Source organism: Neofelis nebulosa, chromosome 7 (assembly GCF_028018385.1).
Source record: "Neofelis nebulosa isolate mNeoNeb1 chromosome 7, mNeoNeb1.pri, whole genome shotgun sequence".
Taxonomy (NCBI): domain Eukaryota; kingdom Metazoa; phylum Chordata; class Mammalia; order Carnivora; family Felidae; genus Neofelis; species Neofelis nebulosa.
The window spans coordinates 47250778-47268290 of NC_080788.1; the positions used below are offsets into that span (position 1 = coordinate 47250778).

General features: G+C 38.8%; 1 protein-coding gene across 9 annotated transcripts in view; it reads left to right on the forward strand.

Moving 5' to 3' along the window:
* Positions 1–17513, forward strand: part of ALDH1A2 (aldehyde dehydrogenase 1 family member A2) — a 133289-nt gene that overhangs the window by 56815 nt on the left and 58961 nt on the right. For all 9 annotated transcript variants that reach the window (XM_058737597.1, XM_058737591.1, XM_058737592.1 and 6 more), the window contains 3 exons: positions 12133–12237; positions 12420–12560; positions 15588–15717. In XM_058737597.1, coding sequence (XP_058593580.1) covers positions 12486–12560; positions 15588–15717 — 205 coding nt within the window. In that variant the 5' untranslated portion in view covers positions 12133–12237; positions 12420–12485. The remainder of the gene's footprint in view (positions 1–12132; positions 12238–12419; positions 12561–15587; positions 15718–17513) is intronic.

Below are 17513 nucleotides of genomic sequence, written 5' to 3' on the forward strand. Positions count from 1 at the left end.
TGAAGGTTATGTAGCAATGCAGGAAGTGACATCAGAGTGCCAGTCTGTTATAGATACCAGTGTCCAGGGCTGAGGGGTGAAGGTGCCAGACTGTGTGGGTTTTGAGTCCCAGTTCTGCCACATGCCTGGCTGTGGGTGAGCTCCTCTATATCTCTGAGCTTCAGCTTCGTCATCTGTAAAACAGGGATAATAATAGTATTGACCTCAGATGATAATGTTGAGTATTAAATGAGTTAATATATGTAAAGTGTCTAGAACAGTGCTGGGAACATAGTAAGCCTTATATGTTAACTTTTGTTATTATTCACTTGATTGGTTGGGTTTTCAATTCTGACTTTACAGGAAAAGTCCTAATTATATTCTTTTTGCTGCTTTTGGCCTAACTGAACATAGATCTTTCACTTAAAGTTGTAGTCTAGTAGAGTTGTGGACGGTGGGAGGTGGGAACCGGTAACGTTACGAGGAATGGAAAAGCTCTGTACTTAGCATTTAGAGACCTACGTTCAAGTTTTTGCCTTGTACATTATTTGCAGTATAAACTTGCATTTGTAACATGATCCTTCATTTACACATCTAGAAGGAAAATACCTACATCACGGGTATGTTACACAGATTAAATGAAATAGTAAAAATGCTTGGTATACAGTGGTCATCTAATAATGTTAATAAATCTGAATTACTCATCGAATATGTGTTATCCATGTACTTTGGGTTAAAACAAATTCCTCTCCCAGGCTCACTCTCTGCACGTGGTTTTCATATTTACTGTGTGGGGAGGCATGTGTAGATGGGCTGTGTTAGCACAGCTCTTGAAGGACTTACTTATCAGACAATCCTGTCTTTTCAGCTGTGGGTTTACAGAGCCATTGCTTTGTTTCTTCTGCTTTTTTTTTTTTTTTTTTTTTGATGAAGCCCAAGTCCTATTCTCAGAAGGATGTTCTCCTGGCTTCTGTCAGGCAGGTGTAGCTCTTTGGTTGGGTTTCCTGGAGGCACACAAATTACCGGGCTACTGTTTTATAAAGTTGGAACATAAAGTATAGTATCTTTGAAGCATATTCCTAGTGGTTGTTCCATAAATCCTTTTGAATGTTGTTGTCATGTCCTATTATTAGAGCCATTGCTGTGACAGTCCTGCCCTCTGCCATGCTGAACGCTCACTTGAAGGGCGGGCGCTGGTTCTTACTTATTTCTGTCACCCCCAGTGCCTAGCACAGAGCCTGATGAATGGTAGGTGGGTAATGGATGATTGTGACTAAAGGGAGAGCCCACGACTTCAGGGGAGATAGAGAAAAGATGCCAGCTGCCCTGCACCATGCAGCTCTCCTTCCTGTTCTCCTTTTCTCTCTCTCTTGCCAGCTCCTCCTCCCAATAACCAGTGTCGTGAGTCACTTACCAGCCTTATTCACCATTTTAGAAGATAATACAGTATTTCTTTCATGCTCTCCCCTTTACAAAAATGAAAGGTGACGTGTCTTTATTATAAAGAAATGGCCCCAGCCACTTCTGGAAAAACTCTAATGGTTAATCAGTTACTTTTAATTTAAATATATATGCTTAATGCTGAATTACATTGTAAAACTCCCAGGCTGATTTATGGTCTCAGTCCGCCTTAATTAACATCGATTCTAGGAGAATAGTAAATGGGAACGGCCTTCACAATTGAGGCTGAACAATGAACTCTCTGGGTGTTGTCCAATTTGTAACATGATTTACATGGAACAAGCCCTTCCTTTCCCAGGGTTATCCCTTTTTCATCTGGTGTGTAGGACGGGTTATATATAATCCATAGATAGGAGCATTTGCTGTCAAATACTTTTGCTGATTTAGAGCCGGGCCACAAAATGGTCACTATTAATAAAGAAGGAGAAAAAACCCTAATCTGAGGCTTTGCAGGGCTTCCAGGTTCTTGCTATGTGTCATCGCTTGTCCAGTCTGTGGCATTTTTACGAAGTGGCCATAATGTAAGTCAGATTAAATGCACAGGATATATACATTTAATCAACAGCCATTGGAGTCTATGGTGCTGGAAGAGTTATAAGAGCCCTGTGAATGCAAATTTATTGCAAAAGAATTCAAGGGGTGGGGGAATGAACGTCTGCTGAATGGTACTACCTGACACGGGACACCAAAAAACTTTCCAGAGTGAGTGATTTAAGTGTAAGGTTTGGCTTGTAAAGCTGCCAGCTGCTTGGTTTCAAAACTTGAAACATTTCCAAAACATTGGATGAGGCACTTTATATGTGCACTAGAGTAAATACTCTGGTTTTACTGCCAATTTAAATGTGCTCAGTTTACAGTAATGAGCTTGTATAGGCATTACCTTGTTTATAGAAAGTGGAACAGGAAGAAATGAACATTAACCATTACCAGTAGCAATTCCCATTGCCTTCTACCACAACACTGATGGCAAGTATAGTTTCTTCCGATTTGGGAATATGTCACAACTGACATTGGTGTGTACTTGGCTTTAATGCCATGTTGCTTCAACAGAGTAACAAATGCTGTAATTCAATGTGACTTTGATAAGGCGGCTCAGACCAGTTGGCTGTTTCTTACTCTTTTCTTAAAACAGATGTCAAGAGCATTCTCAGATATGGGGATCATGGGGCAGTGGGGTAGGTAGGATTGATGATATATAATTGAGTTTGTTTTAGCCAGGTCTGTTCTCTACAAGTGAGTCAGTCATTGGAATGATTTATTTTCTCTTTAAAGAATTATTTGGTGGTTGACACGCTACATGGAAGCAGTGGCCTTTGTCTTTTGGGACGTCTGGCGCAAGTACCCCTTTAGCCCTCTTGTACTCTTGGGATCATATACTGGAGACAGACAGGTATATTTAACCTGAAAGACGTAATTTGCTCATCCTGGAAAAGAAAGAAAATCCAGAAATCTAAGGAGACACTAGCAGGCACTAAGCACCTACTTAGTACAAACTTTTGAGGAAGATAAGGGAAGGGAAGATGGGATGGGAGGGTGTTAACAGGAAGAGTCCATGGAAACCTGCACCTTAAGAGACTCATCCTCTTGAGTTCAGCTGTGTTTAGACTAGACTTTTATAACAAAATTGTCCTTACTGATTGCCTGGGACTCCTTGTCTTTATCTCTGCAATCGTTTGCTTGGCTTTTGAGAACCTTTTGGCCCAAGTACACATACTTAGCATTCCGGATTATGCTACCCAAGAATACCACGATTCCCCTACAGTGTAATCCCTTCTCCACTCCGTGGGCTACTAGCGAAATTCAGGTATTGACCAAAACCACGAACACAAGACGTGTCTGCAAATAGCAGGATTGTGATGACACAAGTCGATGGCTGGGTCTCAAATTGTTCTCCGCCACGGGCTCTGTATGTGTTCTGGCTGGTCTTGCTTTAATGCTTTTTCTAACTGTATTTTCATGTGAAAAAAGGAAAGAAATCTAGTTATCCAGTCTCGAACAGTTCAAAATATTGAACACCTGAATGTTCATAGGAGAGGAGTTCCAGCTCTTTGTATTTTCCCTATCTCAACGTTTTCTTTTCCCACTGCCCCCATTTCTCTTCATCATGGTTCCCTTGTCGATTCATTGTTTCTCATTGGGAAATCTGTAAGGCTTATTTTTCTCAGACTCTTCAATTCTAACAACTACATTTTTAAAAAAATATTTGTTCTCTAACCCTACTTTTTTCAGTATTTATTTTCCATATCTTTTCAAAGCTTCTTCTTCCTGTATGCTCTGCCGTCTTTTTCACTCCTTTTAGGCACAGCTCTCTCTAAATGTATCAATTTACAACATTGGGAAGAATCTTTTCTCCTGTCTCCCTTCTTTCTGTGAGTGTGACCGGCTTTCTGACCTATGTCCTTTCTGGATTTTCGTGGTTTGGAGGACCTGCGTGCTGGAAGGCACCCTGCTTACTCTGAAGCCAGTGCCGCGGTAGAGGCTAGGGCTGGGTTTCCAGGGCGCTCAATCCCTGGAGCTGCTGCTAGGGTCTGGGGACTCCTGGAGGGAAGGAGAGCAGCTAAACTTGGGTTTCTTCCTTTTCTGTCACACTTCCTAAACCAGTGTATCAGATAATCTTCAGAGAGGAGCTGAAGTCGAGGAGGAGGGGTAGATCGGGCCAGCTGAATCATCTTATTAGGGATAGAATTTCTTTCCTTTACCTTATCCTTTCCCTACCCTGGGTCATACTCCCTCATTATTTCTTGTTTTCCTGAAGTGTTCTTCTAACATGTCAGCCCACACTGCTATCTCCCTTCTCTGAGGTACACTCCTGCAGTGGTTATCTCTACCATTCATCTTGGCACTAAATCATAGAGTGCCTTACATTATTTAACTTTCCTGAAAGTAATCTTGTCTCTGAAACATAATTATAAGTTCCAGGACAGCAGAGAGCAGAGTACATGTCTTCTGTGGGTTTTCAGTAGAATCTAAAACAACTCGGTGTTTAGAGTAGGCCTTTTGTTTTTTTGTTTTTTTGTTTTTGTTTTTGTTTTTTAGATTTTATTTTTAAGCACTCTCCATACCCAGTGTGGGGCTTGAACCCACAACCCTGAGATCAAGAATCACATGTTTCACCAACTGAGCCAGTGAGGTGCCCTTAAAATAGGCTTTCAATGAACATTTGGCCGTTTTTTTCCTGCAAAATCAAATTTCTGCTCAGCTCTTCCTTTTTCTGTTAGTTCCACCTTTTTTGTTTTGTTTTGTTTTCTATCGAATCTTTTTCTACAGGGGAGGATTGGGAGAGAGTTTTGCAGGTCCCTCAATTTTGTGAAGAGGTTACATTACAACTAAGAGCCATAACTCTTCTTGAGACTCTTTCTTAGAGTATAATTTTTAAAGTCACATAATTTAACGGGTTAATAGTTGCTGCCAGAAGTTGCTGCCCAGGATTTCCACTTCTGGCTGTAAGGTAAGCAATATACTGTAAAGGACCCTTCTGTCGCAGTGCAACCAGATCTTGCATGAACTAATGTGTGTGTATAAATATATGCGTTTAAATTTCATTTCCCAATGATTTATTGATAGTATATTGATCTCGTATCCTGGGACTTTGCTAAATTATACTTTCAGCGTTTTTTTGTAGATTTCTTAGGAATTTCCAGACAGGCAATCATGTCTGAAGAAAAAAAGACAGTATCACTTTATTTTCAACCTTTTGCCTTTCATTTTTTCTGCTTAATTATACGGTGTGGCATGAAATATTATTACAATATGTAATTGAAACGCTATCCATGCATACATTAATTTTAATATATTGATTAATTGAAAGAACAGTGATATTAAAATGAGTTGGGAACGGAAGGAAAATGCAAAAGCTAGGTTTTCTATAAAAGCAAATGCTGCTATTAGTTCTAAGAGTAGTAAAGTAAGCCTCCATCAAACAGCAGCAGAATACACATTCTTCTCAAGTTCATATGGAACATTCACTAAGATAGACCACATTCTAGACCATAAAACACACTTCAACAAATTTAAAAGAGTAGAAATCATATAAAAAATACTCCCAGACCACAATAGAGTAAAACTATAAATTAATAGCAGAAAACTGGAAAATCCCAAAATGTTTGGAGATTAAAGAACATATTTCTAAATAACACATGAATCAAAGAATAAGTCTCAAGAGAAATTTAAAATGTTTTAAACTAAATGAAAATACAACTTACCAAAATTTGTGGGATGCAGTGAAAATGGTAGAGGAAAATTTACAGCATTGAGTTGCATATACTAGAAAATAAGAAATAATCCAAGTTTCTACCTTAGAAAACTAGAAGAAGAAGAGCTATATAAATCTAAAGCAAGCAGAAGAAAAATAATAAAAAAATTATAGCAGAAATCAGTGAAATTGAAAACAGAAAACAATAGAGAATATCACTAAAACCATGGACTGGTTCTTTGAAAAGGTCAATAAAATTGATAAATATCTAGCTTGTCTAACAAAGGGAAAAAGCGAGAAGACATAAATTTTGAATACCAGAAATGAAAGAGGGACCATCAATGGACATTATAAGGATGATAAAGGAATATTGTGAGCAAATCTGTGCCCACAAATTTGATAACTAATGGGCAAATTATCTATCTATCTTTTTTTTTTTATTTTAAAAAGAGAGCATAGGGGAGAGGGAGAGGGAGAGAGAGAATCTTAAGCAGGCTCCATGCTCAGCATGGAGCCCAGTGCTGGGCTGGATCTCATGACCAGGAGATTATGACCTGAGCCAAAATCAAGAGTCAAACCCTTAACCAACTGAGCCACCCAGATGCTCCAATGGGTCAATTTCTTGAAAGACAGATTTTACCAAAAGTCACACAAGGAGAAATAGATAAATAGCCCTGTATTTATTGAAGAAATTGAACACATAGCTAAAAAACCTTTTTGACAGAGAAAACTCCAAGCCCAGATACTTTTACCGGCAAATTCTATCAAATATTTACGGACAAAATAATGCTACTTCTACGAAAACTCTTCCAGAAAATTGAAGAGAGGAGAAGAATACTTTCCATCTTACTCTTTGAGACCAGAATTACCCAGATACCAATACCAAAGACATTTTAAAAATACAGAAATTCTTAAAATCTTAACACCTACCAACTTGGCACCCACTCCTGAGATATTCATCACTTGTTGCCCGCCTCTCCATGGTTCTTTTGAAAAGAAATTATCTTGACCCAAACTTGGCCCTTTAATGGCTTCAAACATACGTGGCTTTCTTCTTTATGGTTACATATATTTGGACCCAAGGGTAGTTATTTCATTTACATCTGGAGGTGCTTCAGAAAATGTCCTGAAACCAACCAAGTGCTCTTCTCAGGAGGTTGACCTAAGAGATGCACAAAAAAGGAATAGTTGGTGGTGGGAACCAAGGATGGAAACTCATATTGGCTAACCCTAAATGGGCCCATATAAATTTAAGAAGTCGAATTAGTAATTAGTAACCTTCCAAAAATAAAAGAGCACTGGTCCAGATCTTTTAAAATGTTTGTTATTGAGAGAGAGAGCAAGCAGGGGAGGGGCAAGGAGAGAGGGGGACAGAGGATCTGAAGTGGACTCTGCACTGACAGCAGCGAGCCCAATGTGGGGCTTGAACTCATGAACCTTGAGATCATGACCTGAGTTGAAGTTGGATGTTCACCCAGCTGAGCCACCCAGATGCCCCTGGTTCAGATGGTTTTAGTGGTGATTTCTAGCAAACATACCAATTCTGTGTAGTATTTTCCAGAAAATAGAAGCAAAAGGATCACTCCCTAACTCATCTAATATGGCCAGCATTACTGTAATACTAAAACCAGATAAAGACATACAGGAAAGGAAAACTACAGACCAATACCTCTTATTAACATAAATGCAAATACTGTAAAAAATGTTGACACATAAAATCCAACAGTATATTATACACCACAACAAAGTGGTATTTATTCCAGGTATACAAGACTGGTTCAGAATTCAAAAATCATTTATTATGATCTGTCACATCAACAGGCTAATGAAAAAAACTCATACGATAGCATCTGTACATTTAGAATTAGCATTTGACAAAATCCAACACCCATTCATGGTAAAAAAAAAACCAAAAAACAAAAAACAAAAAAAAAAACCTCTCCACAAACTAAAAATAAAGGAATTTCCTCAACTGGATGATAAATACCTACATAAAACCTCTTGCTGACATCATGCTTAATGACAAGAAATTATATAGATGCTTTCTATGAATAGGAACAAGAAACCCCTTTTTGCCACTCCTGTTGAACATTGTGCTGAAAGTCCTACCTAATATAGTAAAACCAGAAAAGGAAATAACATGTATATAGACTGGGAAGGAAGAAATAAAACTGTCTCTGTTCATAAATAACATGATTGTCTAGGTAGAAAATCCCTAAGAATTCAAACACACAAAAAAGAGAAAAAAACCCTTCTGGAACTAATAAACAATTATAGGATGTAAGGATAATGTACAAAAATCATTTTATATTCACTAATAAAATAGCCTAAAATTTATAAAGATATAAATGAAGACTGTAAGAGATATACTGACAGATCCACAACCAAAGCAAGAGATTTCAACACAGCTTTTTAATTATTGGTAGGACATGCAGATAAAATGTTAATAACAACTCATTTGTTGCATTACTGGTGATGTTAACCTTGATTGCTTGATTAAGGTGCTGTCTGTCAAGTTTCTCTAATAAAGTTTCTATTTTTCCCTTTGTAATTAGGAAGTATCTTGTGGGAATATACTTTGAGACTACATTAACATCCAATTTTTCATTATACTTTTACCCACCAATTTTATCATCCACTGATGATTTAGCCTTCAGCAATTACTACTATGATGTTTGACAAATGGTGATTATCTAATTCCACCATTCCTTCACAACTGTTAGTTGGAATTCTCCTATGAAGCAGAACTTCATCCTATCCCCCCACTTATATATTCATTAAAATAATTTGTATCATTATGGGCTCTTGAGTGCCTTTTTCATTCTATGAGTAATCATTGCTATCATTATTTATTTTGTTGTTTAAATTATGTCAGTATTGGCCATTGGGAGCCTGGTTAGGGAAGAACTATTGATATAGTATTCAAGATTTTTGAAATAGCCTAGAGAAGCTGAAAATCTTCAAGTATTAGAGGTATTTGCTAGTCGGTGTACCAACAAAGTTATCAGTACAGGTTTTTTAAGTGTCATAAGGCTAGGTCTACAAAAAGAATAACCTAGTAAAAATCAAATATTTTAACCTTCAGCATACCAGGAAAAATAGTCATCACATTTACCATCTGGGTCTGTTGGATCCTTTGTATGCTTAAAATTTTAAGTTATTTTATGAAAAATGTACAGCAGTAGTAATAGTGAAACCCACAAAATTAGAACTTAAACATAGCAAACCAAATTATTCTTCCATATTTTCCTGGATATTTAGAGGTATTGGCCAGGAATGGGTAAAGGGCCTTTGAATCTAACTATCTGCTCATCAGCTATCATGTATGAAACAGGAAATATTCATGTCATAAATACTGATTCCAGATTTTAAACATATCTCTAATAGGCTACAGCTTATTGTTACTTCTGGTTCTTGTATGTGCATTTTCACAGTGTAATGCTATTGAAAAGTTTGAGTGCTTATAATTTTGTATTAAAAAGGATGGCTATCTTTGTGTTCCATAATTACAGGATGTTTCCATTTTTAGGTTTTTTTTTTAAAGTTTGTTTATTTTGAGAGAGAGTACATGGGGTAGGGGCAGAGAGAGCGGGGGAGAGAATCTGAAGCATGCTCTGTGCTGAATGTACAGAGCCCAACACAGGTCTCAATCCCATGAACCCGTGAGTTCATGACCTGAGCCAAAATCGAGAGTCAGATGCTCAATCGACGCCCCTGTTTTTAATTTCTAATTTAAATTTCTAATTTAAACGTAGATTAGATTGATCAATGAAAAATTTTATTTCTACATAATATGTGTCCTCTAGTCACCTTTGTGTATACACCTACCTTCAGTATTTGTCCACTTATGAATCATATCAACTAAATTTTTACACACAGATATCATAAAAGATAAAAGAATTATCACATATCCTTTTAGCAAAACAAGGTGGTCCAGGTTCTTGTTGCAAAATGCTAAATAATTAACTCTGTCCTATTAAATGACTGAGTTAGAATATCATGTTTTCTTGGTGTATTCATAAATATCTTGTTTGCTCTTTAATTCCTGAGTTTGAGAAAATAGTCCAAACTTTTGCTTCATCAACTTCACCCTCATCAGTAGAGTCTCCAGTGTTTCTCTCTCTTTGCCTTCATCTTCTGACTCATTTACGGTTGTGAAATATCTTTCTCTGTAATCTTCTCTTACTCATGATGGACTGAAATGAAAAATTCTGAGTTCCTAAATGCATTCAATGAAAGCTAAAAAGAATATGACAAAGATGGTGTCCCCAGACTTCTTTTATGTGCTTTCAAAAGATGATGCATTAGTTTGGACAACACCATATGAAAACTGAAGGATGATGAAATAGTTGTAATTATTTATTCATTCTATGGCAGTTCCACAGTTTTTTGTTTTGTTCTTTTTTAGCATGGTTGGAAATAATTGAGTGATGATGAAGTAACTCCTAGGATGACAAAATAGCAAAAGATCACTAAGGTCCTGTAGTGTATCTTAAATTTATAAGATGATCCATGCACCTAAATGAAAACAGTAAGAGAATGAATGAGTTTTATCCTGTTAAAAAATAAGTAATTTTTCTCTTTGATCTTTGGAAGACCTCTAAGAATCAATAAAGGTCATGAAATCTCAATTCTTACAGATAGAACTCAGTAAAGAAACTTAAAAACTAAAATTGGATTACAAAGGTTAAGAAGTCTCTGTCAAATTGTGAATAAAGAGAATAAGGCATATTGGCAAGACCCCTCTTCCTTAAACCTGATAATGCTCTGGAAGTGAAACTAACCTCTCAATTTTTGTCCTTTGTTACCTTGGAGGTCATACTGTGTTTCAAAGGAGTGTGCAGATATGATCAACTGTGAACTGTTAGGAAGTTTGTTACATGGAGTGGGAAGAGAACTAGACCAGGAGTCCAAGAACTATAGATCTAATTTAGGCTTGGACACGAACTCATTTCTTTGGACTGAGCAATCCCGCAGGCTCTGATAACACTGGAAGGAGCAGTAGACTAGTCAGAGCCACAACGAGAACCTGCTTCATCAGACTCTTAACCTCCCATCCTCACAACTTTCTCATCTTTGGTAGTGGTAATAAAATTCTGCCATTAAGGTTGTGAATATTTAATGAGTTACTAGAGACTGTAAGACCCTGGAGGGCTGGCACTGCTAGTCCTCTTTGCCTGTCCTAGGTCTAGGAGTATCTAAGTACTTATTGAATAAATGAATACATTACATTTAGAAATTGTTTATAAATTGTTGTAAATTGTAAAGCATGTTTATAAATCGTACACTTAAAATTTCTACAATTACAAGGCCATTGTGTTTATGCTTGTTACTTTTGAATTAAGTGCTTATGCAGACTTAAGGTCTTTTTTCTCTTTTGTCTTAAAAAGGGGAAACATAGGCTTCATTGTTTTAACAAATCAAGGCAAAATAAAGCTTTGGAATGATCTAGAACTTAGTATTTAAAATTGCAGATCTGTCTTCATTTAGCCTCATCTGTGATTTACTAAAATGGCAGACAATAACAAATCAATTTTTCCTTGTGTTTGTTCTAAATTGACTGATGGCTTCTGACTTCAGAAATTTTCATGGTAATGCTATAAATTTTATAGAGTAAAATATCTTTGTGTATTCTTTGAGCTGTCATAGTCCAAACGTTTTGTTTGGGTTTCTCTCTTTAATATCAATAAAAATTTTTACATTCCTTTGCCTATATTTTCTCCTTTTCTTCAACTCAGTCCTTACAAATCTTCTGAGATACTAACTTGAATTTTTTTTTTAACTATAAGTCTCTTTGCCATTTTAATATAATCTCCATTTCCTTTATAAGGAAACCAAGACTCTTAAGAAATTCTTGAGAGACCAGTTTGAAAGACAGGCCTTTTCCCTTTGCTGAGTCGTGTAGTCTACCCAGCAAAGGGGAAGAAATCTAACTTGGACTTACACACGTAACTTGTTTAACTCACCAGTTAGAGTCATTGCACAGTTCAGGATCTGACTATAAATTAAGTGAATGCTTACTTATTTCAGCACCCTTCAAGTTCCCTGTGAAGTTACTTATGCCTCTGAGAGAGAAACTAGGATCTAAAGCGTGGTGACTCAGTTTAATCCATGGTATTTACTCCTTTTGGATATTGGCCAGAGTTTGGACAGTCAGTAAATATTTTCTCAGCTTTGTGTATTGTTTGTATGTATGTGAGACTCTGTGCTTCCATCTTTGTTTGACTCCCTCACTGGTTGGCAGGTTCGCTAAAGGTAAGGACTATATTTAATCTTTGGATAAACTTGAGATAAAAATATCATAGAGGAAATTTCTGAATTTGGGGAGAGGCTGGACTGCATACTGTTAAGGGTCTCTTGTAATGCTTCAAATTCTATACTTACGTGCCAACAAACATATAGAACAAATACCACTACCATGGCACTTCCATAATCCTTCACCATTGGTTGGCTTCCTATCACGTGTCTCACCGATCCTCTTCTGTTGTCTACTTCCATAGATTTTTATTAACAACGAGTGGCAGAACTCAGAGAGCGGGAGAGTGTTCCCTGTCTATAATCCAGCCACAGGAGAGCAGGTGTGTGAAGTTCAAGAAGCAGACAAGGTATGTCCTTCTTAGAAAAAGATTCCCTATGAAATAACTGCCTTTAGACAACAGAGCACTAAGCTTATCCTCCCCAGACACCAGCACTGACGTTCATTCATCACCTTTTTCATCGAAGCAGGTGTTTCTTCCTTTATTTGGAGTGTTCTCTCTCCTCAGTTGTGCCTCTTCCTCTCTAACAGGCAGATATAGACAAAGCAGTGCAGGCAGCCCGCCTGGCTTTCTCTCTTGGTTCAGTGTGGAGAAGGATGGACGCTTCAGAAAGAGGCCGTCTGTTGGATAAGCTTGCAGACTTGGTGGAGCGAGACAGGGCAGTTCTTGCAGTAAGTAGCCTAAAAAAACATTAAGTCTTTACCCTAAATTTACTACTCCACTGAAATGTAGATTCCTCAGCCTTTCTGAAAATGTGGTGTGAAGTCAACTTGGGGGACAAGCTGAAGAGAACATAATACACATGAAAAATGAGAAGTGTTTGGCTTTTGGGATCAGATGGGGAGGTGCAAGACTAGCTGAGGGTCTCTTCTTAGTGAATTTTGAAGAACAAAACCATAGCTTCCCATGACTAGAAAGGACGTTCTTGCCTTCCTTTCCAACCTTAGCCCACCCTCAACCGACAAATCAAAACAAAAACAGTTAAGCAGCAGGAGAGTCACCATGAAGCTTGGGGAAAACCAACACCAAATGATTCATTTGAGGATCAAATAGGACTGTTTTTTTACCTCCCCAGAGTTAACCTCTCTTGACTAAAGAGAATCCTTCAGAAGCAGAGGGCCTCTCAGGCACTTCTGCCCCCTTTGTTCTTCTGCCACTTTCTAGAACCAGGGGATAGGAGAGATAGCAGGAGACAGCAACTGTCTTTCGCTAAATCATTTTCTCACATAAGGAGCATCCTCTCTCCTAGTGGTTTTTGTATTTGTTTGTTTTTGCTATTTATAAAATAAAAGTCAGTTTCTTAGGGAATACGAACTGCCTGGAAACTGGAACCATTTGGGAATGTCTGTTTTGTGCACCAGGGATCTCCTCCTGGATAACCCACTGTTGATCAGTTAACGTTTAGGGCGTCCTTGTTCAGTCAGGCGTTCAAACCGTGAACACTGTATCCTACCCTTCACGTGGGAAAACAGAGCACAATTGGGCTTGCTCTGGGAGGGGGAAGCCTTATGTCCTTCCTCAGTGTCACTGCTGCCATCATTCTTCCAGCCATCCCCTTCCAGGATCTGTTCATAGTATGGGAACAAAAATGAATCCTTTATGGAGATTATTTGGAACTCTGGCCCCTGTAACATTTACTTCTCTATAAAAACATTATCTAATCTGGTACTTCAAGGAAGACTGTTCCAGTGAGGTGTTTATGCGTTTTGCAATAAAGGTGTTTGTTCCGGGTAAAGTAGCTCCTTCTCAGATGTTCACGAGACACTGACCTATTAGAGACTCGGAAAAGCCCTAGTCACTATTTCTCAGATTTATTTAAGCCTCAACACTATTTTTCTGGCTAATCTATCAGTATCGTGCAAAACTGAATTCTTTGGAACACTTGGGGGGAAATGCTGGTCTGCAGGCTTATGTCTTCCCTGGATTATGATTTCTTCAAGCGTGAGGACTGTATTTTACTTCTTTTGTGTTCCTGGGACATAAATGGTCAGGTAGAGAGGGCATATAGATTGTCTGTAAGTGTCTGTTTAATTGAGTGAAATCTATACGATATTTACAACATTAGACTAGTGTGTGTGTATATATATGTGTACACATATATATATATAGACACATATATATACATATATGTGTACACACACACACACACACACACATATATATATATATATATATATATACACACACACACACACACACACACATACTGCAGTTATATTTTCATGTCATAAAATTCACATGCCATTCTTTTTCGGACATATGCCTCACCGTGATCAGTTCCCTTTTGCCATTACACTTAAATGAGATTTCTGTTTTTAAACATTCCTCAGGCCATGGGAGGAGTGATTTTTAATAAGAGATAGCCTCTGGAATAGATGGGAGCTTCTGACCAGAAAATGAAGTTAATACCTCATCCAAGTAAATATAATTAATCGAAAATAAACATAGGGCTGGCAACCCTCAGGTGAAATTGGCTGTTGTCAACAGCTCATTGGGACCATGTAGGTGGCTCAGATTCTGGTTACTGACTGCACTTCACTCTATACTGTGTGGAGCTTGGCTCTGTGCTGGCTGCCTGGAGAACATAATGCCCATCTCCTGAACATATACGTGTTCTCAAAAGTACTGGGAAATAATTGGATTCCCGTTGGTAAAGGTGAGCCAATGTACAGTGATAAGTGATGGGATCTTTTAAAATGAGTCCTATCTTATATGCACGTGAGTCCCATCAGATCCTTACCCACGTGAGTGGGTATGTTGCCCTGTAAGTGATTGTATTTTTATGTCATCGAATGGAGAATATTTCCATCTTGGTTTTGTCAGCACTCACATCATTTTCACACCAGTATGAATAATAAAGTGTCCTCACAGAGAAGGACATGAGATTATAAACATATGTTTTTGCTTATTTTGAATTCATTAAACTTGTAACACCTTCAATATTTCTCAAGTCTAAATACTCCTTTCTCATTTCAGTGTGTCCATGTGGCTTTTTATGGTTGTTGCTACAATTCAAGCAGTTTAGGAACACCTCATTCAAATAGTAACATTTGTAATCTACAACTGCTCAGTATGTCTATTTTTATTCAATGGAACAGATACTTCACTTTTAATAGGTAATGGTTGTTAACATAAATATTTACCAAAAAGCAGCCCTGAAGTTGTTAAAGTGTGAGCTTCCCTAGAGGAGCTCTTGTTTATTTGATGGTAATAAATAAAGTCACTGTGCACGGTGGATATTCCATTTCTCAGCAGGGGTCTTGGCAGCGGTGGAAAACGCTTTATATTCTCATCAGTTGCATAAAGGCCCATGTCCCTGCTCCTCTTTATGGATTCAGATTACTGGTCTAGACTCCAACACATCCCCACGCAGCTCTGATCATTAATATAACAGAAGCTGGTTTGACAGGCAGAACATTTCTTTATCGTTAGTTGAAGAAACGTTGTGTTTATGCATTTGGATAGTGGTTACTGGAGACGCACAGGCACAAAAACATGTGCATACATATTCATTGTGGTTTTTACTAGAGACTGACCTAAACTGGCAGTACTAAAAAATCTTTTCATTTGGGAAATCAGAACTGACCAGGTATGAATCACTATTCGTATTCATTCACATTCTCGCTCTTCCATTTTCCTCTGCTCTAGAGATTATTTTGTGTGTCACTGGAAAGTTCTCTCCATTTCTTTTCGTACAGACCATGGAATCCCTAAATGGTGGCAAACCGTTCTTGCAAGCTTTTTACGTGGATTTGCAGGGGGTCATCAAAACTCTTCGGTACTATGCAGGCTGGGCTGATAAAATTCACGGGATGACCATTCCTGTAGGTAAGTGAAATCTGAGTACATCGAAAGGGAAACCAGAAACACACTCACCATCCAACACAAACAGTAGCCCCATAGAATGCAGATAGGAGCAACTCGTGTCAGACACATTACATATGAACCAAACATATTACATCACTAACTCTGACAACGTCCCTGTTTCTGTATGTAGACAGTGTACATATAAGTGCAGGGACAAGCCACTTACGTCACTACAGCAGTCGGCTGAGGCACACGTATGGGTTTGTCTGCTGCTAAGTACTCAGCACTGTGCTACGTTAGGTGCTGGGAGTGTGGAGAGGTATTGGACGTGGGGAAGTCGGGGAAGTTATCAAGGACATTAAGACTTGGTCCTTTCCTTCCTGACCGTGAGATCTACTTATTTGGAAGAGGACACTCTAAATGTTAACAATTGTCTCTTAGAGGAGAGATTGTGGATAACTTATTTCTCTTTTTTATATTTTTCTGTAATAAGCATGAATTACTTTTTCAATCTGTAAACACAACAGCCATCCTTTCTTTTAAGATCCAAGTTAGGAGAGAAAACCAGCGGCACAGAGATCTCTATGGGAGAGTTACAGTTAGGTGCTGAGTTGTGTGGCCTTGCCTGTCAGTGGTGTAGTCCTTTAAGGAGAGGGCGAATGTGCAGACTAAGTCAGTGGACAGGTCCCAATCTGCAAGTGAGGTGCCAGCCATCCGAATGCCAGATTGAGAGCTTTCACAGCAAGCCCAAGGTGAAGGCACTATTATAGCATCCTCACTGACAGAGGAAGTAACTGAGGGCTAGTGAAGTTAAGTAGTTTTCCTAATTCACCAGCAAGCAAGCTGTAGAGCCGAAATTCTGACATTAGAGCCTGGTGAATCACTTCACTAGCTGATCCGTTTTCAATACTGGGAAGAAGAGGTAGGACAGGAAAGGGAATGACTGCAGGAGATGTGAGGGTGTTGGTAGTGGTGAGCAGACATAAGGACAGGAAATACATCTTCACCAGTGGCTCCTGGTGGCTGCTAAGTACCGTGCCCAGGGCTCTACCTAGGTTTTCTGGAAAACAGCCTGCTTTCCGTGTGCATCCTAGGAAGTGTGGAAAGCAAGGCTGGGCACTTTGGAGTGCCCCCTGAGGCCCTTCTCAGGCCAAGGGGTTGCTTTACCTGGAACGGGGGTGGCCAGCAGATAGTGCGGTGGGCTTAGAGCAGTTCTTCTCAAACTTTGATACACATACGTATCACTTGGGGTCTTTGTCAAATGCAGTTTCTGATGGACTAGGTCTGGGGTGAGACCTGAGGTTCTGCATTCCTAACCAGCTGCCAGGTGATGCCTGTGCGGCTGGTTCTCTGCCTCGAGCAGCAAGGAGAGGGTACAGAGACCGGCACCAGCCAAGTGGCTGTTGGGGTGCTTCATTTAGGCATGGGGCAAGAGGAGGAGTCACAGTAAGAGTGGAGAAGGGACAGAGATGAGACTTCACAGGTCTATTTTAAAATTACCTCCATGATATACAGCAACATGTGGAATGTTAGCCTTTAGAAAATGGGTTTGCAGTTACAGGCACTCTTCCTTGCCACCCATAGGTTTTCTTTGTTCAGTATGGAGAAGATTGCTCTTAGGGAATGTCAGACTCTTGGTTCAGCTTTGTCTGTGAAGATTTTACAGAATTCCTGTTCTCTAGCATTGCTGGCAGGATTTGGGAATGGCCTGAGTGGAGCAGGGTTACTAGGTAGTGTGAGCATATCTGTTGGAGGGCCTGAGAATTACAATTTTTGTTAAAAACAGGACATGTGTCTTCCTTTTTAAGCTGGCCTTT